Source organism: Colius striatus, chromosome 5, assembly GCF_028858725.1.
Source record: "Colius striatus isolate bColStr4 chromosome 5, bColStr4.1.hap1, whole genome shotgun sequence".
Lineage (NCBI taxonomy): Eukaryota > Metazoa > Chordata > Aves > Coliiformes > Coliidae > Colius > Colius striatus.
In genome coordinates, this window is record NC_084763.1 from 53856249 (window position 1) to 53884043 (window position 27795).

Below are 27795 nucleotides of genomic sequence, written 5' to 3' on the forward strand. Positions count from 1 at the left end.
GTAAGACAGGGAGGGACGCGCTGCTCCACGGCTGGCACCTGCCGGCAGCAACGAAGGACATACACCTCCAAACTATAGAAGGACGAGGACGCTGCAACGGCCCGGGCCGCCCCACGGCAAAGCGGGCTCTTCCCGCGGGGACAAACCCCTGCGGCCGCCCGTACGTGGCGACGGGGAGAACGAGGGCGCTGCTGCCCGCGGCCCGCGCTCGGGGCGGCCCGTACCGGCGGCCGCAGAGGCGGGACTTCCTGCCGCCGCCCCGGACGAGGCGGGACCGGCGCGGGGCCCGGAGGAAGGTGGGGATCTGGCAGCGGTGGGATGCGGCGGGGACCTTGCGTCTGGGATCTGGTCCGGGGCTGCGTCCGCAGGGGCTCAGGGGAGGTGGAGGTGGCTGAGCAGCCGAGGTGTATCGCCTCCCGGGTGCAGGGCTTGAGGACCTTAGAGAGGCTTTGTAGAGCTGTATCCCCATCCCGCGCCGCACACACGGTGTTTTCAGCAACAGGGTGATCCTCCACGGAATAAAGGAGCGAGACCCACATTCCACTCCCCGCAGCAGCGACTTTTTCCTCGCGGGGGGAGAGGTGAGGACAGGAGGTTTGAAAGTTAAATGTTGCTCAGCATCTGTGAGTGCTGGTGCCGTTTGACAGCTCGCAGTGCTCATGTGCGTAGGTAGATCAAAGCCCTGGGCAGCAGCATCACGTCCCCTGCTACTGGTCCCAATAGTGGCCCGGGAAGCTTCATAAGGAGATGGTGAACAATGGCTCCAGGGGCCCTGTTGTGAAGTCGGTCAGGCCTTTCCTGGGGCAAGGTGTATCACACAGCAGATCTGTGGGGGGAAAAAAATCCCTTCTTCGAGTTTGAACTTGCCTCCTGCTGAGTCTGTTTGAAGTCTTAACTCTTTTGTTTGAAGAGGCACTAGACAGTCTCCCTCATCAGTCCTTCTTCCTTCCATATCTAAATATACTAGTTTTTATCCTGTTCCCCCTCAGCTATGTTCTTCAGCCTGGAAGATAGAAAACTCTTTAGTCTTTTGTTATTTGAAAGACATCCTCTATAAGTCATCACCATTCCCTGAACCTTTCTAAGCTACGTTGCATCATTTCTTAGATCACAGGCACTGAAAAGGTATACAGAGACCACTGAAGATGCAGGTTTTGTGGGTGTACTCTGAACCTCCAGTTGTGTGGTTTTAAAATTGCATACAATAGTTGTATTCTTTTAACTCTTCTTTTTAACCAAGGAATTGCTGTTCATGTGTTGTTCCTCCCCCTGAACTAAGCACAATGATAATGGGTTTCTTTTGTTTGTCATTTTAGTGCATGTGTTGAGTTCACATGCCTTACAGGTGCTGTGACAGCAGCTCTTCTGTAGTAACACTTCATACCAGGCCCTATGAACTAGTCAGGGTCAAGTCTTAACTTCTAAGTGTTCCCTGACTTCCTAAAGTTCTCAATAACTGTGGTTAAAAGCACAGATGTGGCATCATGCTTTGTGTGATGTCTACCCTGTCTACATGAGAAGTGAAATCTGCTGTTAATGTTATTGCTTTTCTGTTGGCCATGATTCTGTTGCAGGCATTGTAATGTACTTGCCATCTTTCTTAGAGGGATGATGGTTTCTAACACGTGAGAACTTTTCTGTTTTGATACGAAGTTTCAAACCACAGAGATTCTGTGTCACTTGTTGACATAGTTGTCTTGTTAATTTATGTCATGGGACTAATGATTCCCTTTTAGAACACATTTAACGAACTCCATGGTGGTTCTGTTCCCTGTGTGCAGTGATTTGGATCACGAGATTTTGGTTTTGACCACCTACTGGCTCTTATTTCGTGACAGTGCTCAGTCACATTTTAAAAAGGAGGCAGAAACAACATGTTGACGACATGGTCAGTGGTTTCTTTCTTTCAAAGGCTGAGAATGTTGGAAATCAGACTTTGAAACTCAAACCAATGAAACTGAAAAATGCCTTTGGGCACAAAAGTTGAGTCTGAAAAAATAACATTCTTCTGGCCTTAAAGTTACATCAGAGTCTGAAATCTAAAAAAATGTTGAGAATTTTTGTATGATAAAAGTGAGAAGAAGCCTCTTACTTGAATAGAATGCTCAGCTTTCCCATGTATGTTCTCCTAAGTATGCTTAATACAACGAAAATGCAGTGCTCTAGTATTCAGATTTCCCTGTTATGGATGGAATAAACCTCAGTAACAGGAGGCAGTTTCTCACTTTCCCTCAGTTTTAGTGTAAGCAAACTATTAAATATTTCAGAGTCTCATTGCAGACTGAAGTATATATAATCACTCAGAATAGAGGCAATATAGGGGGTGGACAGGCACAATTTGGGAAGATACCTGGATTTCATTACTTACAGAGAAAAAGAAACAAAAACTACAAAGACTAAAAGCTGCATCAGGGCTGAGCTACAATAGGGACTTTATAGCAGGGCATTGCAGAGGGAGTTAAAGCAATGTCCTGTATCTTTTAGCTGTGTAATCGTTCACCAGACAGCTTCAAGATATTCAGTAAGGATCAACAGAGCCTCTGTTGCATTAATGCTTCACTAGTCCTGCTATGAATTAAACAGAGATTCAAGAGAAAAGTATTACTTAAGTATGCTTAAATATATTCCTTGTAATACTTGAATACTTAAGTATTACAAAGAAGCTAAGCTTGAGAAAAATAAATCTGACAGGGAAAAATTGGAACATTGTCTCTAAAAAGGAACCAATATGATGAGGTAATAGATAAAGAATTTCAAAGATGAGACTTAGAAGAACTGAATTCTGTGAAGAGCCTTTGTGAGTCAATTCTAGGACTAAAGAGCAACTTCTCCCCAAGGATAGCTAGGGGAGCTTTACCAGGATGGGCTTTAGAGGCAATGACACTTCCTTCACGTTTCAGACACTCACAGAGTAGTTTTGAAGGCATGGCTGGGAAAGATGCGACAGCAAGGAAAGCAGTAGCCTCATTGTAAGGTGACTGCAAAGGCTAAATATGTTAATGAATGTATTCTGAAGTGTAATTAACAGCAGTGTTACAGTCATATCCTGAGCAATATCTGGAATTTTGAGTACAGTAAAAATATGTTATTAAAACTGACAAATCGGATTCTGCATCTTAGTTTGTGAGTACTTTAATAAATCTAACATACGGGTTTTGATGAAAACCACTAAGAACATTCTCTCTTTGTTTCACTTCTGTGCCAGCAGGTTTTATAAAACAAGATGTCTTTTTTCCCGAAAATCTCTTTCCAAGGGGAAGTTGAAAAATATCTCAGCAAAGTATTCAGAAATAATGAGGTATGTGAAGTGGATACTACTAATGATCAGCAAATATTCATTAACTGATGACTGCTAATATTCCTTTCATTTAATATTTTGTGAGACTTTAACACCTTACATTAAGGTATTGTCTTCACAGTCAACATACATTTTTGCAGACAGTTGTTGGCTCAAAGTAACCTAAAAATATTTAAACTTGAGTATAAATCTGAGACTGGTTTCGAATCCCACTGAAGAATGATCAGAGAGAAAATTAACTGCTCATTGACCACATAATATTGACAAGAATATTTACCCCAGTATAGAACCAAAAATACTCCACATAATCTATGAATTCCTAATGGCAAAGGACACAAAATGTTTTTGTATATCAGGGTAAGAGGTATTATTAGTTTTAAATCTACTCTTCCATCTCCTTACAGCTGTTCTTTGTACAGTGTCACAGAGCTCACTAGCAGTTACTTTCGGTACTTGCAGCAGCCTGTTTACAATAACCTTGCTAATACAAGACGTCCCTTTCAAGAAATTTATGAGGTTTTTACTGGAACTAGGCCTCCAGACATAGACATTCCTCAATATTGTACACCACACAAAGTAGTCTTCCATTTCTACAGAATGTTTACTCCGTGCTTTTTGTGCACTGAGCAAGAAGCTGCTGTGTGAATCTCTTTAATATAAAATCTCTTCTTTTACTTTCAGCTTATCACTGCATTAGGTACACAGGAGGCAGAGAGTAAATATCAGTCTCTGTTAAGTCATCTATCTCATCCACCAGGTTTCACAACTGTCAGAGTTAATACTCACTTAGCCTCAGTGGAACACGTGAAAAAATTGCTCTTTGAAGAGATCCAGAAGGTTTGTGCAATTTCTTTGTTACAGCAAAAATAACAGGGTGTTTCATCTTTTGCCTGATGATAAGGTCTTTTCATTTCTGGAAACTGTTCCTTAACCTAATACATGTCCACTAGTGTTTACATTATACAATCATATTGCTGTCCTGTCAGCATTAAATGTTAATTGAAAATTAATTGTCTAGCAGTATTCCTCATCTAAGACATCTTAAGATGGACAATAACAGAGGGAAAAGAGACAACTCTTTCCTGTGACAGATCCAGACCGCAGATGGGATTGAAGTAGTAGTGCAGTAAACACTATAAAAGCGTCATAATGCTAGAGATGATGGTAGGAAGAGATTAAAAACTTTAGTTGGGTATGGAGTGTTCAGCATGTAAGATTACAGGAGAATCACAGAATCTGAAGGAATGGAAGGGACCTCGAAAAATCATCTAGTCCAACCCCCCTGCCAGAGCAGGACCACCTACAGTAGGTCACACAGGAACAATCCTGTCTCATTGCACAAATTGTTTAGGAAAGGGAGAATTATCTGTATGGTTTAGAAACTGGAGCCAGAGTGAAGCCTGGCAGCTGCTACATTTTCTTCTTTTAACCTATTTCTAACCTTTATATTAAATTTCCTGGATTTTTACTTACCTTAATTAAACCTTTGTTTCTCTAATGATATGTTAGACATTTTGTTTAAGAAGCTGATGATTTTGAAACTCTATGCCAGATCTCCACACTGTCTAAAAAGATCCAGTTCTTTCAGTAAATTATTAATGCTAGAGAGTGTGCAGGGAGCTACTGCATGACAGGAGCCAAGATGTTTCTGTGATGCAGAGGCAGTTGACAGTATTCTGCTGGCTGGCATGGTAATGAGTTATGCTAATTTTAGCTTGATTGTAGAAACCTGGAAATGGGTATTGCAGTAGGATATTTTGCTTCAAGGAAAAATGCTTTGCTGAGAACTGAATTAAGACTGGCTTTTAATAAACTTTTTGTATGTTGAATCTTCATTCCATTAGAAAAGGAAACTACAGTACATTTTTAACAGAAGTATGCTAATGTTTTCTTTCTTAAGAGAAAATACTGATTTATCAAATGCCAACTAATTCATTGGTTTGCATGTGTTAAGAGTATTTTAGAGGGCTCAGGTGAGAACACATTGCCTTTTTAAAGTCCTCACCAGTTTTAAAATGGGAAGCTGTAATTTTTTTCAACTATATATGCAACTCAGCTGTCAGTGCATAGTCAAAGCTAAGATGTTACCAAGCTGGCATATTAAGACAGACAATATATGAGTAGAGTTAAGCAACCATTTATAATTAGTAAAATAAAAAAGATACCACAAATTACAACCAGGCTTCTCTGGTGGTGCTACTGTGATCTGGTGACAACTTGACACAGTGTTCTTACAGAAGAAAGCAAAAGCCAGTGACAGGGTTATGAATGTCAGTGCTGTCCTGCTCCCTGAAGTCAGTTCTCAGTGAAACCCTTTGTGGCCTTATTAATTCTCAGTTTATTAAATGGTTAGCCTTTTACACCAGTATTTTTAATGTAGTGTGTCTCTTTACATGCTAATTCCCAACTTCTATTAACTGTCTTCACTACATTTGTTTTTTGTACTTTACAGCTATAAGTCATGAATGGAAGAATAATTTTCAGTGTAATTAAGAACTTAAATATTGGTTTGGGTTTTTTTTAAGTATTGCTTAATAATTATGTTGGTTTTTTTTTTAAATGAAACAGCAATTTAAAGGACTATATGTTCCAATCTTTGAGCACCCAAAACTCCAGGACATCTTACTAATTCCTGTCATTGGACCCAGGTTTGAAATTTTCAGTCTTTATCCTTAAAATGTCATAATATATATTGCACTTAAAGATTCCCTGTTAAACAGTGATTTTAACTATCTTACTATAGATCAAGCACAACTTTAAAGACCTAGGTCTCCTAATCAGATCACAGTTTTAGCCCTTAAAAGATGTAAGAAAACACAGAGTTCCCTCCTTATTTATGAGATTAGCTTTTCATTGGTAAAATGTAACAAAAGTACATCCTCTCTGGAAAAGCAGGTAGGTGGCAGTCAGAAGAGCTAAACTTTAGTGGTGGAACAGAGAACTATAGCTAAATACAAGCAGGGCTTTTTTCCACTGGAATCAAGTCCAGAGCAAGGGAGATTGGATCAGTAACGCTGCGTGGATTCCTGAATCATTTTTATCCCCTGCAAAATGATTATGCCTTCTTCATTCTTAAGATATGTTTGGGTATTTTGCTTGTTGCATCTGTATTTGCCACTGTGGAGTTTCTTCATTGTTCTATTGAATTCACCAATGGCCATTTTAAGTATCTTGTACATAATGAAGACAAACATACTTCAGATGCCGTTTACATCTTGATTAGGTAGAGATTGATTACAAGTAGTACTAGTTTGTAACAGCATTTAATGTTTTCATTTATTCTTCATTAATTTAGTTTAATTAGATTCTCTTTTTCAGCATCTTTTTTTGGACATTGTATTCTTTCTCTATATTCCAATAGGTTTACACTTTCATAAGTTTGAGTAACTGTCTTCAAAATCCCTACTGGCAAAGTTCCTTGCACCTTGTTATACATTTGCTATATTAGTACTTGGCAGTTGTTAAACACAAAAAAGTCCCACTTCATAGTCATCTGGCCTAGGAAGGGACAGAATCACAGAATGGTAGGGGTTGGAAGGGACCTTTAGAGATCGTCTAGTCCAACTCCCCTGCAGAAGCAGCTCCACCTAGATCAGGTCACACAGGAACATGTCCAGGCGGGTCTTTTTATTCATGCCAGTGTAATTTATTTGTATTTCTGTATCAGGTTCATACTAGTGGCAGGACGTGTCAGAATCTGCTTTATTTTGAGGACTAAGGTTTCCTTCTTGGCTCTTGCCTCTGCGACTAGAAGAAATCTATTAAATGTAATACACGCCAGTTAACCTTTTTTCCTCTTACATTGTCACTAAAGCAGTATTTATCAACTGCAGTTTGCTTGGGGCTTATTTACTAGTGGTTTGGTTTTTTTTTCTGTATACTTTTCTTTTGAAACTGAGTTACAGTTTGTATTTATAGGCAAGATTTAAAAAGCCATGCATCTGAGGTCATTGTTGGAGCCCAGTGTGGATATGCAGTACTACGAGGAGCACATGTTTATGTCCCTGGAATCCTATCTACTTCACGATGTAAGAGTTCTCTAAATACACCCAGTCAAGTTGCAAAGAAGATGGAAACAATGTCACACTTTGATAACCATTCTCAATAAATAGTGACATGATTATTTTTTCTCTATTCAGAGCTGAAATTAATCTTACAGTTGTAATTGATGGTAAATATGTTTCTAAAAAGTTCTGGCTGGTTTGAGAGATTTTCACTCTTTTGGCATTACACTTGTAATAAATGATGTATAATTGGCCTATTTTAAAGTCCTTTTTTCCATATGCAATTCCTGTCTGAAACATTACTCTCAAGGATTTCAGTTTCTTGTTTTCATTTGAAATCTTTTAAAGAGCCTGTTCGAAGTAAAACCTGTCTTTTTAAGAGTTTGTTTACTACTGAATACTGTAACTTTTAAAATGGATGTTCAGTAGAATAAACTCACAGCACTTTGCCACTTCCCAGTGTTGTTAAAACCAAAGAAGAATAAAAGGAATGCAACAACAGGTACATGTGGATGGTAATTGGATGCCTGTTGATTATTTAACAGATACTATTTCCAGGTATGTTATTTCTTCATTCAGTCACAAAGGCACCTGGTTTCAGTATCCTATCAGATTCTAAGTTGCAGATCTAAAAAAAATGGATTTTCTTTTTTTTAATCCATTGTCAATTCATTTTATATTGTTTGTGTATGAGAGATCTAGTAAAAAGTGGGTTTTTTTCTAAGAAAAGTCTTAAATTTTAATGGCAGATTCTTAAGAAATGCAAATTTCTGTTTCAATGCCTGTGAGACAAGACAAATATCTACATATACATGCTCAGTGTTCAGCTGCCTATTGATTTTTTTATTTAAAGGTCAAATTAACTTTATGTGAAGCCAATATAATTTTGGATGATTCACCTCATTATTCCATTGTGATGAGATCTACTGATCATCCTGGTCCTTATTATTAAACAAAGTGAGTCAGGAAAGCATTTATCTCGCCACTTCATTCCCTTTCAGGAAAAAGACCTTTAAGAAGGTTTAAGCATGTGCTGAAATCCAATTCACTGAAGAGAAATGTTTTCCAGTCTAGGACCTGATAATGAAATAAGTATATTGCTCTAGCAGTTGTTGAAGCTGTGTATTTAGACAACCTCATAAATATTCAAATCCCTCTTTGAGTCAGCTAGTGATTTATCATAATTGCTGCACGTAATTATGCATGCAACATCAATTGAAAGAGAAGAAAAATACTATCAAACTTTAGGAATCCTTCAGGGGAATTGCAGACAGGAAAATAAAAAGGCATGCTACCCACTTGAGGCCAAATATAATGAGGCTGTATTAAGCACAGATCATCTAACTAGGTAAAAAAATGACTTCAACCAGAGCACACCTTTAATCACTGAACGTGTAACCCAGCTGAGGGTAAACTATTTGTCAGGAGGCTTTGAGTTTAATTTAACTAATCAAACCCTAAACCTAAAGTTTATGGAATGCCAATATAAGCTATAAAAAAATGAAAGACTGTAGTGCATTTTTCTTTGATTACATTTAAACTTTGCTATAAGAGATGAAACAAGCTGAAAATCCTCATTTGTTTGCTCACTACTGTCTTGTCAGGGATAATATTATGCTCAACATTTCTTTCTTCTTTGCACAGTTTTGAAAGCTGGAGATGTGGTCTCAGTGTATTCAGATATTGAAGGGAAATGTAAAAGAGGAGCTAAAGAATTTGAAGGAGTCAAAGTTTTCCTTGGAAATGGGATTTCAGAACTGAGTCGCAGTGAAATCTTCAGTTCAAGCGGCCCATTGAAGTAAGTTCATAGTGACTGCAATCTATACCTGCAGCTTTACAAAGGGAAGGAAGAAGATGGGAGGACATTCTGAAATGTTCTATGTCTTATATAAAACCATAAGATGGCTTTGACAGACCTGTGTTGCATGTTGGAACATAAGAGGTTCCAAAGAAATACAAGGAAGAATTTCTTCCCTGTTGAGGTGAGGGAGCACTGGAAGGGGCTGCCCAGATGGGCTGTGGAGTCTCCTTCTCTGAGGACATTCCAAACCCACCTGGATGACTTCCTGTGTGACCTACTCTAGGTGGTCCTGCCCTGGCAGGGGGGTTGGACTAGCTGATCTTTTGATGTCCCTTACTCTTAACATTCTGTGATTCTGAGATTCTTTTCAGATTTTATATTTAGTACATGACTTGAGTAAAACAGACCAATCAGAAGTGACAAATATTCTCACCGTGGCAAAACTGCATTTTGGTAAATTGTTCTGGACCACTTTCCTATTTGGATGGAACAGAAGTACAGCCGTGTCCATTCCCCCATCTCCTAAAAATATTTGTGAGGGCATTTTTTGGTGGGGCAGGAGACAGAACATAAGGTCAGATATCTTAAAAAAAATTAACAGCATTTTCCAAGATAATGGTCTATTTCAAGGTTACTTACATTTCTATTTTGTTGGCAAAACATATGGTTTGTTCCTCTTCTGTCACCTAAAACACACGTAAAAAGCAGTGTAGAAGAGCATGCACATCAAATTAATGACCACACTTTTCATTATGAGAACAAATTACTTACGCTCTAGTAAAAAAGATTACATTTTCAGAGGATTTCTGATTTATTAGAGCTTAAATGAAGTAGAGGTGGGATGTACCTGTTGAGCTCATGACATGGAATGACGGCATGTAACACTAGATCTGGCATCTGCAAGTTTGTTTTCTCAAGTCTTTTCTTGTTGGACTGAGCAGTACATATGCAAAATATTACTAATTCTTGTTTTTGTCAATAATCTGTGGGGTTTGGGGTTCAGTGTTATTTTATTCTTGTTTTTATTTTGTCCATTTCCTTGTACATTTGTCTTAACCAAGTCTGTGTCAGAACTTCATCCATATTCCAAACTTTCAGCTTGGCTCTAAGTTCAAACCTTTGTTTTGGAGGCAAATTGATGTTCCTGTGAAGGTTTTGAAATACACTTTGTTTAGTTATTTGAAATCTCAGACAACAGAAAAAGGGAGGAAGATCTAAGTAGGAAACCATATGCCAGTGCTCTAGAGCATACATGTCTAGCCCAAAGCAATTATAGACTGAAATGAACATACTGAAATCTGGTTTTATGCATTTCTTTACAGTATCAAGGTTTGGATTAGCTCTCAGTTTGTCTTCTACAGAAAAGAAATAGATTTGCTTTCTGCAATTTTACAGATAGTTCTGTTTGTACTGTAGGACATTTTTTGTTATGGTTTACCCAACTTGATGTCATTTTAAAAACCAGAAGATTAAAAGTCTTTTTCTTCATTGATTTCAAAGCGCTTTTGTTTTTGCAAGGTCAGAGTTTCTAGTTTCTAGTTGTAAGCATAATGATTTTAATTGAATACTGTTAAAAAAGATGAGTGGTTGAAATATTTTTTATTCATGTTTTTCAGTGGGATGGGCATAAGAATGACAGAGCCAGTCTACCTTAGTCCTTCCTTTGACAATGTGCTCCCCAGTCATTTGTTTTTACAGGTATGTATGTTACCAAAATCAAAGTCTGTACTAGTTGCAGAATAATGAATATCCTCTAAACACCCAGTAGTACTTTATACATTCATTGCTTATTATGCCACCTAATTCACTCTTTGGATTTAAAGAAAACAAAGCATTTTTGCATGGAGTCAGTATCTTCATACTTGATACATAAGGTTTGAATTCTCCCGTATTTGTTTTTACAACAGAACTTACCTTCTGTGGTTGTGAGCCACATTTTAAACCCTCAACCAGGAGAGAGAATTTTGGACATGTGTGCTGCACCTGGAGGGAAGGCAACCCATCTTGCAACACTGATGCATGACCAGGTAAGAGAAGTCACTGAGCATTTTATGTGTCCGTGAAGAAAGTCTGACCACTCACTTCACGTAGCTGTCAGAATGCAGAGATAATATACAACAGCAAACAATATTTGAACGTTCTGCTTGCCAGTCTGTTTTTCTACACATCAGAGGTACTGAAATAGGCACAGACTATCAAATACTCACCGTCATGTTTACAACCTTATTTGCTGCAAATAAGCGTGCCCAGGTGGCCAAGAAGGCCAGTGCCATCCTGGCTTGTATCAGAAATAGCGTGACCAGCAGGAGCAGGGCAGTGATTTGTCCCCTTGTACTTGGCACCTCAAACACTGTGTTCAGTTGTGGGCCCCTCACTACAAAAAAGATACTGAGGTGCTGGAGTGTGTCCAGAGATGGGCAAAGAAGCTGGTGAAGGATCTGGAGCAGAACTCGCAGGGAGCTGGGGATGTTTAGCCTGGAGAAGGCTCAGAGGAGACTTTATCATTCACTACAACTACCTGAAAGGAGATTGTAGTGAGGTAGGTGTTGGTCTCTTTTCCCAAATAGATGGTGATAGAAGGAGAGGAAATGGCCTCAAGCTGTGCCAGGGGAGGTTTAGAGTAGAGATTAGGAAGAACTTTATCATGAAGAGGGTTAAACATTGGAAGAGCTGCCCAGGGAGGTGGTGCAGTCACCATCCCTGGAGCTATTTAAAGGACATGTAGATGAGGTGCTGAGGGACATGGTTTAGTGATAGACTTGACAATGTGAGGTTAATGGTTGTACCTGATGATCTTAAAGTTCTTTTCCAAACAAACAATTCAGTGATTCTATGATGAAATTGACCTATTCAAATGTGTTTTATTTCATTTCCTAAATGCTACCAGTTTATTTGTAGTGGAAGAATGCATAGCACACAAGGCAAAGTTAGGCAGAAATATGCTGGGTTCATGAAACTGAGAATACATGGGAATCAGGGGTTACTGCTGTGTGCCAAAAGAATGCAGAACTCTGTACAGAAACATAATAAAAAGTTCCTAATCTAATTAACTTTCCTCTCAGTAAAAATCATTTACACAATGCAAATATGATCTTAGACTGAATTTCTAGTCTGAATTTGTCATTCTAAGGTAGAAGGTCACAAACCAAAAATATCTCATGGGAAAGTAACAAAAAAATATCTAGAGAAAGACAAAGGAAAATAACACACAAGCAAGCAAGAATGTGGATATAACAATTTGCTTATATTAAATTGCTATATGCAAAATGAAAGACAGAAATGCAAGTTATTCTTTTCTAGCAGAGAGGGGGGAAATGTGTAATGTTTCCTCTAAAAAATTTGTAAGCCATTAACTGTTTTTGTTAGAATAGGGTTATTAGGATAACTCAGATTATTGAGAAGCCTTGCAGTTGCATTATGCAGTACTTCAGCAGTTGTTTGTGCATTGATGGCAAGGGACAGTGGGTAATGATGTGAATGTATTTAGAAAATAAACATAGGCAGTTCTGTGACAGTTTGCCTATTGAAGTGTTTCTTCTCTCAGTATGAAAGTTTGCAAACATGTATTAAAAATGCATTAGGCATGAATTAAACATGTATTAGACAGTCATTAGACATTTGTTAGATAGATGTATAAAGCTTGCAGTAAAGAAATTCAGTGTGATAAATAAATAAAGCCTGCAAAAGAAGAGATTTCTGTCATGGATTGATTTACATCTCTACTTTCTCCATCTGTGTATGGACATTTTGTGTAAGTTTGCATAACTGGGTTTTTTCCTTAGTCAACTATTGTGCTTACCTCCAGCTGAGGTGGTAAAGGTTAAGAATATAGATGTTGTAATTGATCTGATTTATCTTGGGAGCAGGAAAAGAGAAATCTTATTCTAACATAAAAGGAATAATGTGTAATTGTGATTCCCCTTCCCCCCCATCTCAGTTTGTTCTAGTATTTGCAGTATTTCTCAAAGTAACTTGATTGAGAAGTACAACAAGTATAACAGTGTTATGAGCCTGAGCAAGGCAGAGGCATGGCAGTGGGCCTCATTTCCTCCAGACTGAACTGTGTGTGATCATGTTTCCTACTGTCCTCAAATTTAAAACCCATTGACCTATTTTACCATTTATTTGAGACGTCTACCCTCTTTCAGATGATCACATTTTTACCTTTGTGCCCAGTAAAACAGTTCAAAACAAACAAAAAACCTCACTTGCCAGAAGTCAGACATTATAGGGTCTCTTAGGGAGTGACTGTATGGAGAAAGCATTGCTGTCAGAATGCACACAGCTTCAGGCTAGCATCTAGTCCCATGTGGGTATCCCAGAACACTTAGGGGAGAAAGGACTATTGGATTTAAGAATAACAAAATTCTGTAGGGGAAGCTAACCTCAATTTATTCATTTTATAATATTTATGTAGTGCTCATGGGGGAGGAAGGAAGTCACGTACTGGACATCCATTTAATCCTTATGCTTTTGATAAAACCTTTGGGTTTTTTCAGGGTGAAGTCATAGCCATGGACAAGACAGCTAACAAGGTCAAAAAAATTAAGCAGAATGCTGAATTGCTACAGTTGAATTGCATTAAGGCTTTTTGCTATGATGGAACAAAGGCACTTGCAGTTGAGAAGAGAGATGAACAAGGTAAGCAACTTGGGTAGTAGTAGCTTTTAGAAGAAAAGAGTTATCAGTTTTGCACTAACAATATTAAATGCCACAGGTCTACAAGTCCTTGAAATCTTGGCAGATACTTGTTTCAGCACTGTGAATGCTCTTTCTTTTCTACTTTCATTAGCTTCTCCCTAAAGCAAAACTCAGACTATCTGTCCTTATCACAACCTAATATGCTCAAAGGAAATGCATTCCTTTCCCTGATAATATCAAAGACTGAAGAATCCTTAAAGCTTCTTTCATGATAATGCTGAACCCCACACTCTGAAGTGCTGGACTTAGTCTGAGGAAAAAAAAATACATTTGTTAACTGCTGGGCTTTTCTACCTCAGAATCCTCATCTGTAAAATGGAGTTATTAATACCTAACTCCCAGGAGTGCTGCAAGGTTTTAGTTCATTGATGTTTGTTCAGCTGCTCAGGGGAAGGCTCTGGACAAGCACAGTGTATTATTTTAAGTTCATTTCATGTGCTTCTCTGAAGTGCTGTATTTATGATGCTGGTTCTGTTCCCATGACGGAATGATTTAAATGGTATCTGCTGTCTTGATTATTTTTAGTTTGCAAAGTACACTGTTCTTTCTCACTCTATTTTATCCCAGTTACTGGTTAGCCTAAGTAGGAACCTAGTTGTGTCATTCACCTTCCTTGTCTCTATGCTTTGCAGTTATTCCTACTTTGCAGGAATAAAGGTACTCTCTAAATAGTCTTTCTGTGAACATAAAATATTTTAGGTGGTATGTGGCACTTACACAGATGAGCAAGAGGCAGCTGTAATACTGAGAGATGATGAAGGCTTTTCTGTACATCCCTGCAAGTAAGACATGACATATTTTGGTTGTTGTAGAACTGGATCAGAGGTAGATAAATCAGACTGACTCGTTTTGCAGTGCTGGAACAAGCTATGCAGCAGTAGGATAAAGTCACTCAATTGTTTCCACTTGTGACCTAACTTGAATATCAGAGGAACAGGAGAAGAGGAGGTAAAGCACATGTGTGGCTCTCTTCCTCCTTGGTTGCTCACAGATAGGTGTATAGAACCCTTTCGTCTTGGTGATACTGAGTTGAAGAGTCTCTCTAGCACTAAAGTGATAGAAACTTTGGAGCTGTTGAGCCAGTGGGATTCAGATGAAAGGACAGGCTGTGATTATAAAAGTTCCACATTCCCTTACCTATCCAGGTAATATCCAGAAATTGTTCTTGCCTTCACAATCCTTGTTTAGTGAATTGTTGTGCTGTGGAGACAGCATATGTCATGCATTAGAACTTGCAATATTTCATGTGACCATGAAGTACTTTATTTTCTGCAGATACATTTGCATTGCAAGCAATAGTTATTATATATATAGTCCAATTATTATCCTTTCAGGCAATCTTAATGGTTGACTACAGGCTTCTCTCAGTAAAGATTTGCACCCTTGGTTCAGTTATGAGCTGACGGTGGCTCATTGCAGCCTTCATGTACAACTCCCTATCCACCACCTCACCAATCATATTTCAGCATTTTTCTTGCATTGCTTTTACATTTTTCTTTCAGATCCTTAAATGAAGGTTAAAAACATTATTGCTTAAAGGGATCATGTGAGAGGTCATTGGGTGAGCTCACAGAAATAAACCTCTTTAGTTTTCTGGGAGTTGAAATCTAACACCAGCAGTGCTGAGACTTACTAGATTATATTAGCAGACACTATCTATAGTGTTTTATGTCACAAGAGTAAGAGCTTGTCCTTACCTGTGGTGAAGTCTCAAGGAAAGAAACAGCCACATTTGACATTACTAACTGCTTTTTGCAGAAGGACCTCCATTCTTACCGGAGTCATTCCATAGAATTCTTCTTGATGCTCCATGTAGTGGGATGGGACAGAGACCAAACATGGTTTATTCCTTGAGCTTAAAGGAAGTGACCTCTTACCAGCCACTGCAGCGCAAGCTTTTCACTGTGGTAAGGATTCGTCTTTGAGGAGATAAGCTACATTGAACATAAATGCTTTTGTGGATGGAGTGGAAGCCAGCAGAGATAAGATGACACGAAACTTGACTAAATCTGAATTATATGTATTCAAAGTGAACGACAGCTGGAAAAGCAGCATAGATACAGCTTCCATGCCAAATACATGGAAACATCTAATAGCACTGATACAAATACTGTGTAGCTATGGTTGGCAGCAGATGATGAAGACAGGACTAAGCTGTCTGGGATATGCAGAACTGTACAAATAACAAGTGTTACACAGTGAATCATCTCAGTGGCGTTAATGAACTGTGTGAGTTATAATGCTGATTTGGAAAGAAGAACCTTCCTAATCCATGGGATGCTTGACAGAGAACTAGTATCCTAATGCCTATCTTAGAAAGATTTGAGTTGAATTAAGTACTAAGTTTTAGCATTGTAGCTTGATGGCCTCTTGGTTATTGCTGCTTAATATTAAAGGTTTTGTTTTGTTTATTTCTTCCTGCAGGCCGTGAACTTGCTGAAGCCAGGAGGTGTTTTAGTATATAGTACGTGTACAATTACACTCTCTGAAAATGAGGAGCAAGTTGCCTGGGCCCTCAGAACTTTCCCCTGCCTCCAGCTTCAGCCTCAGGTAACAGTATTTTCAGGGTACTTCACCCAGTCCAGTGAGCTTGTTTTGGCACTGTAAAGTTACACGCTATGTTTACTACCAAGAAATCTCTTCTTCACTGCAGACAATTTTAACTGCTGTGGATAGAAATAACACAAGCATTTCTGAGGCTCTTTTAAATCTATTTTTGTGTTTAATCGAGCTTCATTTAGGGATCATTAAGTAGTTTTCCACTCCGTACTGTGGTTGCTTTGATTCGTACAACAGTCATTTAAAACACGGCAGGGACAAAAGATTCTGTGATTCTGTGTGAAAAGATGGTTCAGACAGGTTACAGTTTCTCTTGCAGTGATCATTTAATGCCTATATTTTACTGTCTGTTTTTGCATATTCACAGGAGAGGTGAAAAATTTTTGATTAGTGCCACTGAAGTAGTGAAGATTTGCATAAAGGATGGGAGATAAAGGAGCTTGTGTTTTGAGGAAGGAGAATTTTATATGTATAGGAGCTATTTTGCATTATGTAAAGGGATGAGGGAACAAATTTACTTCAGGGCTCAGTGTCCCAAAAATGCACCTTGCCTTTTTTTGGTGTCAATGTCTACCATTAAGATGTCTGGGAGGAGGTAATACTAGCATTTTCTAGCTATACCTCATACACTTCACAAATATGGTGGGTGTCAGGAGGTTGGGGCGTCCCTTTTTTCTATAGTAGCTAGCAACAGGACAAGGGGTGATGGGATGAAGCTGGAACACAAAAAGTTCCACTTAAATATAAGAAAACACTATTTCACTGTGCAGCACAGGCTGCCCAAAGGGGTTGTGGAGGCTCCTTCTCTGGAGGTCTTCAAGACCTGCCTGGACATGTTCCTATGCGACCTGATCTAGGTGACCCTGCTTCTGCAGGTGGGGTTGGACTAGATGATCTCTAAAGGTCCCTTCCAACCCTACCATTCTATGATTCTATGTTACCTGTGGTAGTACTTAAAGAAAGTTTATAATCAGACTGTATGCATCCCTCTTTCTCTGTCAATGTGATGGGTTAGTTGTTTATCATCATGGCTTTGAGGAAAAGTCTAACTCTGTTACCTGTTGAGCTTACTTACACATTCTGTGATGACTTATATCTGTCCTAAGAAGTTTAGATGCATCTTTCAAGTGAAATGTAAAAAAATACACACAGTAGGTGTACAATAAAAAATTACATAAAGGCTGGGAAAGATTTAGCAGAACTGAAGCTATTCTTAAAAGATTGGTATGTCAGGGTCCTGCCTGCTTTCTCAACATCCATTTACCAGGAATTCTTCAGCTCCAGCTCTTTCAACATTTTACCTAACAACATAAAATTGTTCTTGATAGAATGACAAAGCAAAACACAATCCCTCTTAACTCAAATGCAGGATAAAGTTTGGCTTAATAGACTCTTCTCACCAGTAACATCAGTCTTGAGTAAAGCACCAGTTTTCACACACAATGTTTTTGTGTATAGTGCATTTTAAGGGAGACGACACTGAATTGTTTACCCACGGATAGTTTCCAGATCTTATAACCACTTCCCCAGTAGTGTAAACCAAGGTGATCTTTTTCCCCTGAATAGGAAACTGGAGTCTAGGATCGACTTACCTCATGTTTCTTTATATATTTCCCATATTCTTTAGTCTGTCAGTGGACACTGCCTTATAAACCCAATCTACTCTTCTCCAACCTTCAACAGATCCTGGAATCATGTTGGGTAAGAAACAGGAGATGGAGCCCCAGGCGTTGATCTCATAGGTGGAGGTTACTGCATGGCAGCTGATCCTTTGTCTATGCAGACTTCCTTCCTCTTTGGAGTTTACACAGGAGATCCTGTGTATATAAATGCAGTAACTGGAAGGAAAAAGGAAGAGGTAGAGGGAAAAATTGGTCTGTCTTTAGCAAGTCGCTTGACCCTGCGTGATACGATTTTCCCTAGACTTTGACCCTTCTATCCTTGTATTGCCTTACTTCAAGTCACTACCTCTGTATGTTTCCCTTTGTATGTTATTTTTTCTGTTTGCAATGGGCACCTCTTTTTGTCTCTTACCTGGAAAGCACTGAAATTCTGCTGAGGGGAAGGACAAATCAGGCTGCAACTCCTTGGCTGCCCAGCTTGACAGCACACAGTATGTGGTTAAGCAACTGACTGGCATCATGTGCTGACTGGGTGAGCTCATGTGTTAGTGAAGTGTGATGGCTCAAAAATGCTCTGCCAAAGGCTGCATTGTAGACTGCACTAGAGTAGATTTACAAAGGAGTTCTATTTTTGATACTGCAATGGCGGCTTTTGCACATTTTGTTCCATCTCTTTACTGAATGCCTTGAAAGAACAATCCAGCAGAGAATTAGATTTGTTCCAGGAGTCAGGGTATTAAAAAACAAGGCTACTCACAAGAACTGCTGAGTAAAGGGCTGGGATTTTAAGCTCTTCTCCTCTCCTCTCTGTGATTTTGATGCCCAAAGTCATCTCTTGAATTCAGATACCTAAGCTTTTTCCTTTCCCTTCTGTGTCTCATACACCCGTAGCAGTCGTCCCACTTACCTCTTAATCTAATTACACAACAGAAAATCGGAAGCTCAGATTTTTCTGTTATATCACCTCCCAAAACGCTGCCTCTTCAAGCAGTAAAGTGCTCTAGACTGGGGCTTTCAGTCTCTGCAGTTGACATTTTTAATGTGAAGAATCCAGCTATTTCTCCTACTGTTACTGAGTATGTTAGTTACTGGGTTTGATTTTGCTGTTAGTTAGGAGAGAAGTGCTTCATCATTTAGAAGTGGCAACCTCAAACCTTTAGATCTTATTATCTGGTGATAAGAGCTTTTAGACCTGTGAATCTGTCCTCAGAGCAAGTGCTCTGAACTACTGGGTTAAGTGGATTAGGTGCTCCACAACCTCCTCAGAGAACTTTGGACCTTGTATTTATGCTTATACCTGTTTGGCCAGGTGAAGGCCAGACAAGAAGGATCATGTTACTTCCACATCCTCAGCAGGTGTGAATGATCCAACCCAGGCCTGTCCACGTTAACAGGCACCTCTGCACATCCTCAGCACAATACATATAGGGCACTGAAGAGCTTCACTGATGCAGTAATTTGTTTTTCTTTGTTACTTCAAAAGGAGCCTCACATTGGAGGAGAAGGAATGAGGGGAGCTGGACTCTCGCTTGCTCAGTTGAAGCTGCTGCAGAGATTTGATCCATCTGCTGTGACGTTGCAAGGAATGGATATTAATTCTCTGCAAGATTCCAAGGAAGATGATCTGATTTCACTGGCAAATAAGGACTGTATAGGATTTTTTATTGCAAAATTTATGAAATTGAACAGTAAATAAGCCTTTAGGAGTGGAACCTGAAAAAATACCTCTGTGGGTCTAAGAACAGTTCAGACGTGAAGTGTGTTTGGTACTGCTGCAGCGTTGCCAGGCCAACAGGCTGACGGCAGGGTTGCTATGGCAGCAATAAAATCCCCCAGCTGTTCTGCTGGGAAGGAGCCACAGGTTGCAGAGAGAAAGTCCTGGCTGGGGGAAGGGCTGTATCAGTTTTAAGTCTCCATTTGCTTTTGTATTTACGGCAAGTCAGTGCATGAGCGACGAGTTACGTTCACTCACACTGCTGCCTGTTCGCTCTTTCCCCATTTGAGTGGCTTACCTAGCTCAGCAGGCCTTGGAACAGGGCTTCTCTGGGAGGTGAAGTAAACTGCTTTATGGAATGCAAACATAAATAAAACAGAAGGGAACCATGATCATGCATTCTGGAAAAGTAGTTCCTATGGAGGTTTACCAACAGGTAATGTTTTGTTAAACTGCGCTTCAGGAAACAATGTTAATGTTTTACAAAGAACTGTTTTATAAATTGATACTTAGAACCTCATTTCTCTTTTATTTTAATACAAGCAAGATTCTCTGTACACATAGTATATACACAAAAATACGATTAGGCTTTGTATAGCATGTGTTTTATAGCAGCATGAATATATTAAACCATCTCACTCTGGGAATGTAAATAAATACTGTTTCAACATCAAACTCCCCATGCATAAACTGTATTGGTTCTGAAATAGCCTGTTGGACTGGCTGACAAGTGACAGTTTTAAAATCAAACATTTGCAACAGAAGGGGCTACAGTTGTGATTAATATATCAAAAAGACAGAAAACAATGAGTAAGACCATCTGAAATGTCGCAAATCACCTTTCAAACAACGAGGAGTATTAGTTCTTTATTGGTTAGAAAGCATCACCAGCTAAATGGAAACTGAAAATGGGGAAGCATGCTAATGAGGACTGCCTTAATGCACTGCCTAAAGTTTTAATACTTCCTTAAAGGTGGTAGATTTACTTGAAAGTTCTGCTTCAGTTCCAGAGGTGTTCCCTTTCTGAACTGTACCCTCTTTCCTCAGTACTGCTGGAACTGAGAATAGCACTACAATTAGAGGGAAAAGGTAAGTACAACTCAAAAACATAAACTCACATCTTATGTGTGGGGTTTTTTTTTCTCTCTCATCAATTTCCAGTTTTCAAAAGTAGTATATGGAAAAGGCCTTTTTCACACATAACTCTTGGCTTGGATTAAACAGAGCAATACTTCTCTTACACCTTGTCTTCATGCTGTCAGGAGTGCTTTTGCAATTGCTCACCACCAAAGCAATTGATACAATTCCATTTGTCAGTAGTCTGGTTGTTTACTGATATCTGCTATAAATGTTTTGATACTGTGTGTTTTCTACAGTTTGTAACTTAAATGTCATTTCCTCTGTTCTGCCAAGGTTGACTGGTACATCCTCTGTAAGGCCTATCCTGGCACAGAAGGATGGAATTCATGTCTACTACTTGTATGCTCGTGTTGGTCACTCCTTGCCATTAGCCACATGTCTAAAGAAGATTTAAAGTCCTTTTCTTTCAGCAGTAGTAGGTGAGGTATCCTATTTAGAATCATGCAAGCTCATACTATAAGAAGTTACAGTCTTTTAGAAGTAAATATGGCTAAAATAATTACTTGGTAACAAAAGGGATTAGTTTCTTTCTCGTAAGTACACTTTGAAACCTTTCACTCAGTGCTAGTAAATAAATCCTTTTCCTTTTGCAGAACGTATAAATTGTGTAAGTGTTAATCAGCACACAAACACTATATCCTGAAAGCTGTGTGTACATATCAAATAAGGAACTTTGCCTCTAGTTTCAGTAGCAGGATTTGGACAACGATGATTTGGAAAGAATAGCTCAATTTTTAGTGGAAGATTTGTTGAGACCTTCCCAGATTTCTTTAGTTTAGAATGCTAAACAGGCTTTTCAAGAAGGCAGTCTCACCTGATTTTATATGATAAGTTTGTCAAGAGGGAAGGAAGAAGTAACTCACTTGTATTTCATTCCAATGTAATTGTAGACCAGACTTCACTTGAAGAAAAATCACTGATATCTGAACATTAACTCCTGGAGTTATTATGGCAAAAGTCAATTGCTGGACTTAAAAGATCCCTGAGCATATTAAGGGAATAAGCCTCAGGTAATGACTTAGATGACTAAAGTTGGATGGATGCCCTTCTTTTTCTTTCTTTTCTTCTCCAGTCTCACTGTGACTTTAAATAGAAACACAGGAATACTTTCTCATTGTAAGAATTTTGATGTATGGTGTGTGTATATATATATATATTCACTTTTAATATATAATAGGATTATGTTCCTTATAAGAACGTTTTACACACTGAGTCATTATGCTTCAGAGTTTGGTGCTGAAGCACAATTCATTATGTATATTTTTATATATATTCTATCAGATTTATATATTAAAAGAATTTATTGTCTCTGTAATGAAAGGTTAACTCTACAAAATAGATCATGCAATCAGATCCTGTCTTTAAGAAAGTCTGAAAAGTAGTTTTCTCTATTTGCAGAAACAATGCTGAAGAGTTAGTGCCAAATCTAGAGTTCTCTTGGTCAGTATAAAGGTATTAAAATAGGCAGCCTAGGAGAGTATGAAATTATTATACACCTTTTTCCTATTTCAGTGTTACAGACTCCACCAATTGCTAGATGTCAGCAGTTCATAGACTTTTTAAGGAGAAGGGAATGTTTTAGTAAGAAATAGGCTGGTGATGGTGATGGACAAGAAATTCCATTGGAGTGGGTAGTTGATAAAGAACCTTTGTTATGTTTCATTGTTCACAACTAAAGAAAAATCCACAAACAAATCCAATTTTGTACTGCTAGAATTCACTGCAGAGTGGGCAAGCAGGATAGAGGAAAGTGGTAAGAATAAAGTCAGAAAAGAGAAGACGGATGAGTGAGAAGAACCAGCTCAATCTCTATTATATCTGATAGAAATCTTTTTTGGGGCTGCGTAGGAACACATCTCTAGGGTAGGAAGTTATAAAAAGAAATTGTCTATAAAAGTACCATAAGCTCATATGTAACACTTTGTTATATAAAAGTGGAGAAATAAATTATAGACAAATTGCCAAGCAATAGATTTGATTGAATCACATTTGATTAAAAAACATTCACAATAAAAATGGCATCCACATATTTTACAGGTGATAGAAGAACTAAAGTTTTTTGTGAAAGACCTGCAATGAAGTAATAAATAGAAGTAAATGTACACCACAAATGTTATATTACACTCTCAAAAATAATTTATTTGTTCTTCCTCTAGACTATGTAATCAAGTTTTTTTGCAATGTGCTTTATTTTCATGGATGGAGGAGAATTAGAGTCAAAAGCATTTGGGAAATAGCTTTCAGCCTGATGTGGTAAAGCAATCGGGTCAAATACAACCACAAACCAAACCAGAGGTGGTTTCCACAAACCCTTTTGCTTTGGACAGAGACTGGTTAAAAGCCATCGGACCACTTGGGGTGTTCCAGCTGAAGCAATGACAACGGAGCCTCTGCAGGTGCCACAGAAGGAGACTACAGCTTTACAAACCAACACAGCTTAAAAATGGTAATTACTTACAAATTCAAAGACAGAAAGTATGAAGGAGGAGAGCAGTAGACCTGGGCAGGAACTGTGTGTATAGGATGAGTGAGCCGATATGCAGGGAGAAGAGAAAAAGGTCTCTGCTTGTATTCAGGGTTTGGTGAGTGGCATTTCATTTCATTGCCCTCCACTTCTCCAAAGAGCTACAGGCTAAGAGTTTCCAGATGTCTGCAAACACAGGTCCTCTACTCAAACTCACTGGGGCTCTGAACACTGCTCTTTGTTAATTAGGGAGAAATATGTGGGAGAAAATCTCTATTTGATTTTATACCTTGGGAAGCAAAACCTGTGAAACTCTTCTCAAATTCTGAGCTCCTGATGCCAGACACATATGAATTCAGGAGTATTCTACAGTATGAATTCAGGAGTATTCTACAAGAACTCCTGGGCAATACTTTATGAATCGATTTGAAAAGAGATTCTTTCAGCTCCTACTGGTGCCGCCTTTGTGCACAAACCCGTTTGCCTCCTTATCCCCGCTGTCCTGGCCTTAACGGGTCTGGAGACTGTTACACTCACCTCCTTCCAGTCCCCTCCTCGAGAACTCTTTCTTCCATGAGTCTGTGTGACACTAAACTGATAAGGACAGACTCAGGCTGCCCAACAGCACTGATGTGGATTCATTTGAAGAGACATACAAAGAGATGTTTAACATCGAACAGGTACCCGTGTAAATGTCAGAGTGCATCCCATTCCTTCCAGAGACTGAAATTCTTTAGAAAAATATAGAGCAAAAGCTCACTTAACTATTTTATCTTCCCTCCTTTCCTTCTGTCTCACTGGCTTTATATTTTTAGCTCATTCAGACAGAAATTTTACAGGCTGTTTTGTACCACACCTATATAAGAAGCCTCTGGAGCTCACAGGGACTTCTACCACACCTCACACTCAAGCTCCTGAAACCAGACACAGCAATATGAACTCACTAATATCCTAATGCAAACAGTAATACTAAACTTTCCATTGGCAAAACTTTGCAAAGACATTTCATCACAATAACCTCTGATATGTCCTCCAGCTGGAGTACCTTTAAAGCTTCTCATTGAAATAGTTCTGTTAAAGTGCTTTTCGAAGTAGTGCTCAGCAGGCAGGTGGCTTTGTGCAACATTACAAATGATTTGCTGCTTTAAAACAGTAACTGAAGGAAAGGGCCTACCTTAGCAAGACTAGTAAAAGCCCAAGGAGTGAGCCTGCCTAAGAAATGCATGTGCTAGCATAGTCTGTACACAGTTAGCAGCACTATACCAAACACCATCCTCACGAGCTGGACTGGGACGTGCCTTTTTCCTGGTGGTATTTGTATTTCACAAATCAATCTGTAGGCCATACTTAAATATCAGGGCTTGTGTTATGCTCATTATTTTCTCATTTCTTTGTCTACGCATGCTTACCTACTCCATGGTTTTCATACACTACTCAGTGCTTCGAAATTCTGCCAAACATGGCCTAAAAAACATTTTAAGAGAGGTGGAAAATACTCTCTGGAGCAAAAGTTAGTAAGAAAAAAAAAGGGAGGAAAAAAAATGCATGGTATTGAATTGGAATCCATAGATCATTTCTTGGAGGATGCAGCTCTCATGTTACAGTTGTAGGGAGCAACAGCAGTTACTGAAGCTGGTAAAATAGCTGAAGCTGGGCTATTTAGAGCAGGACAACGTCACTTCTCTTCCATTTACATGCCATCTGATATGAATTGAGCGACAAAGTCTTTCAATGTCAGTTTCCACCGATTCCCTGAAAATCCTCTCGTATCAAAAGCCACTGTTCATATACTCTTATATATATCCATTTAGTAGTACCACAGATCTAGTCCTTATATACATATCCATTTAGTAATACCACAGATCTACTTACCTATACTTCCTTTGTCTACAAAGAAGCCATTTAGCGACGTTTAGAAAAACGCCCTTTTCCTCACGTTCCCCACAGTCCATGCTCTGAGCCAAACACTACCCTTGAATAGCCACAACAGTTACCTGCTGGACAGACATTTGACAGCAGAATTTCACTCTCTTAGGTTGTCGTAAAAAATGGATGTGAAGCATCAGGGAGAGGGGCAGATGAGGGAGAGGGAGGACAGATCACGTTTGAAGGAGTTGAACTGAATCGCTTTGAATGTTGGAATAGGAGATGGGAGAAAACATGCAGCAGCCACATACCTTATCCATTTCACTAAAATGATATTCAAAAATCAGGCAATGCTGATCTTCCCAGAATTAAAATAATAAATATAAAGATCTTCCAGCTAAATCAGTCATTATCCCACTACAGGCTTTGTATATTGTGCTATTTACAGTGAAATACAAAAAGTATTTCATACAATTACTACCAAGATTATCTGTGATGCAGAACAGCTTTTACACCAGGCAAGAACCTGCAGTCACAAACAACAGGGAGTTTCTCCCCACCTACCAGTGCAACAGGCCTTCAATGCAAAACAAGCTGTGTTCACTCCCTTGGATTTCAGTGCTTTTTTTTTCCCTCTAACAAGCTCGTAACAAGAGTATTTTGTCACAGTCATTATTTTTCTAAGCCCTCACCAGCAGCGCGACAGTTTAGGTGAAGGAGAAGCGGTGAGCTGGCTGCAAAGTGGGGATGCAGAGGAACTGGCAAGTGTAGAAAAAGTGGAGAAGCTACAAAAATTTATTTTCCAACAAAATAACTCTCCACAAGCTGTGTAAACTTTTCTTACTAAAACAAATACTCTAAGACACACAGATTTTACATTTCCAGTGAAACGCTCACAGTAACATTTGCCTGTTTTTTACTCTCCTGAAGTCTCAACAAAGAGCCAGCAGATTTATGCTTTGTCAATTACCTGGGTCAGTAAACTCCCCTCCCCCCCGTATTCCCCAACTGCAATTTGGATTTCTGAATCAATAGAAGGAGGAAACAGACTCGCTGGGCTTCTGAGTCATCTTTGTTTTCTGCCACACTCTGCTGCCTCACTCACGTGCACAAGCACACAGACGCCCATCCACCACCCACCCGCTCACATCCACACCTCTGCCCTGGCTGCTCTCTCATTCTGACAACAGAACAAAAAGTCAGCTGCGGCCATTGCAATCTTGTGACCTGTACAGAGAAGAAGAATTTGTAGTGGTGAGGTCGTTACCTTTGCCAGAAGTTTAAAACGCAAAACTGGGTTTGCAAGGACGGCAATAAAGTGTAAGAGTTCGACCCTTTATCTCAAGCACTCATTCGTATTTACAGTAAGTATAAGCTTTCTGCTACAGAAGAAAAGGTATTTAGATTGAACACTGTTACAGACTTCCTAAATGAGGCTACTTCCAGTTGCCAGTAATTCAAAAGCAAATCTGCTGACTTGGCATTAGGACTCTAAAACAGTGTGATCAAACTTATATAGTAAGAAGGTGTCTGCAGAAATAACATTTATAAACTGTATATACAGTACACAGTACCAGTACATAGAAAATAGGGTTTGACTTCATGATCCCCTGTGTGTAAGGCAAGACTGAATTCTGTCTTCAAATGGAGACCACCAGAGGTACAAGCAACAGACAGTGGGTCTGAATATGCAAACCAAGTGCATACAAATTAAAAGTCAGAGCAGACAGAAAGTTTTAGATCTCTTTTTTTATGTGCTGATTCTGGCTTGCTGAATACACGGGAAGTTTTTCAACATCAAACGTACCTTTGTTTTTAAAAAACACTAACAACACCTCGATGGCAACAGATATTGTTCAAGTGGCAGCTACCAAAAAACAGCTTGAAAAATGGCATAGTACAACAACCTGGGGAACTCTGCGGTTGTACTACGCTAAGTCATAGAGCACTAACCCAAAAAAATAAGTATATGAGTATTCTATTTCATGCTATTGCTATGCGAGCAACAGCAATACAAACCAGCGTACACGAGGATACCATATGTTCTGCAATGAAAGAACCCAAAGATATTTTCAAGGGGCATTGTTACAAGACTTCAAAGAAACACAAGACCGCCAGAGGCAAAAGTTACTGCCGGATGTAAACATCCCGGTTCCATTCTCCTGCGTCGTTCCGCTTTTTGGATATCAGCTCCCCATCCTTGTCGCAGTATTGGTCCCTGGATTTATGCCGGCTGCGCTGTTTGTTGCATTCGTTGTGGTCCTGCTCGCGGTCCCTCTCCTTTGAGCGATGCCTCGACTCCCTGTGTCTGTGATCGCTGCTCCCGTGGGACTCGTCTCTGTGATTGTGATCCCTGTGCGACTCGTAGTGCTCGCCGTGCTCGTGTGAGTAGTCCTCCTTCGGCTCTACGTAAGCCGAATCTCTGCTGTCTTGTGTTTCCGAGTCAAAAGTTTCTTGCCTGGGAAGGCCCCTGCCCCCGCTGCGGTGGTTGTGGTGTTGGCTCGAGGAGGAGCGATGCTGGGATTTCTTGATGGGTTCAACCCGGGCTTCCTCTTCAATCTGTGAACCGCTGCGCTCAGGGGCTGGATGGTCGTTCCTTTGGTCTCCTTGCGAGCCCTGCTATCAC

General features: G+C 39.4%; 2 protein-coding genes across 9 annotated transcripts in view; one reads left to right on the forward strand and one right to left on the reverse strand.

Moving 5' to 3' along the window:
* Window positions 1-268: 268 nt before the first annotated feature.
* Window positions 269-20374, forward strand: NSUN6 (NOP2/Sun RNA methyltransferase 6). 4 transcript variants are annotated; one of them, XM_061997382.1, is made up of 12 exons: window positions 269-296; window positions 3209-3298; window positions 3980-4135; window positions 5867-5946; window positions 7217-7326; window positions 8947-9100; window positions 10720-10801; window positions 11011-11130; window positions 13603-13744; window positions 15563-15711; window positions 16229-16354; window positions 19469-20374. In XM_061997382.1, exons 2-12 carry the CDS (start codon window positions 3224-3226, stop codon window positions 19679-19681), a joined length of 1407 nt encoding a protein of 468 aa, XP_061853366.1. In that variant the 5' UTR covers window positions 269-296; window positions 3209-3223; the 3' UTR covers window positions 19682-20374. The 4 variants fall into 4 exon arrangements, with proteins under 4 accessions (XP_061853366.1, XP_061853368.1, XP_061853369.1 ...); XM_061997383.1 differs by lacking the exon at window positions 269-296 and adding an exon at window positions 367-581; XM_061997384.1 differs by lacking the exon at window positions 3980-4135.
* The window catches only part of CACNB2 (calcium voltage-gated channel auxiliary subunit beta 2), a 238891-nt gene continuing 231316 nt past the window's right edge, over window positions 20221-27795 (reverse strand). For 4 of the 5 annotated variants that reach the window (XM_061997377.1, XM_061997376.1, XM_061997379.1 and 1 more), the window contains one exon: window positions 20221-27785. In XM_061997377.1, coding sequence (XP_061853361.1) covers window positions 27297-27785 — 489 coding nt within the window. In that variant the 3' untranslated portion in view covers window positions 20221-27296. The remainder of the gene's footprint in view (window positions 27786-27795) is intronic. The other variant, XM_061997380.1, reaches the window with a different exon arrangement.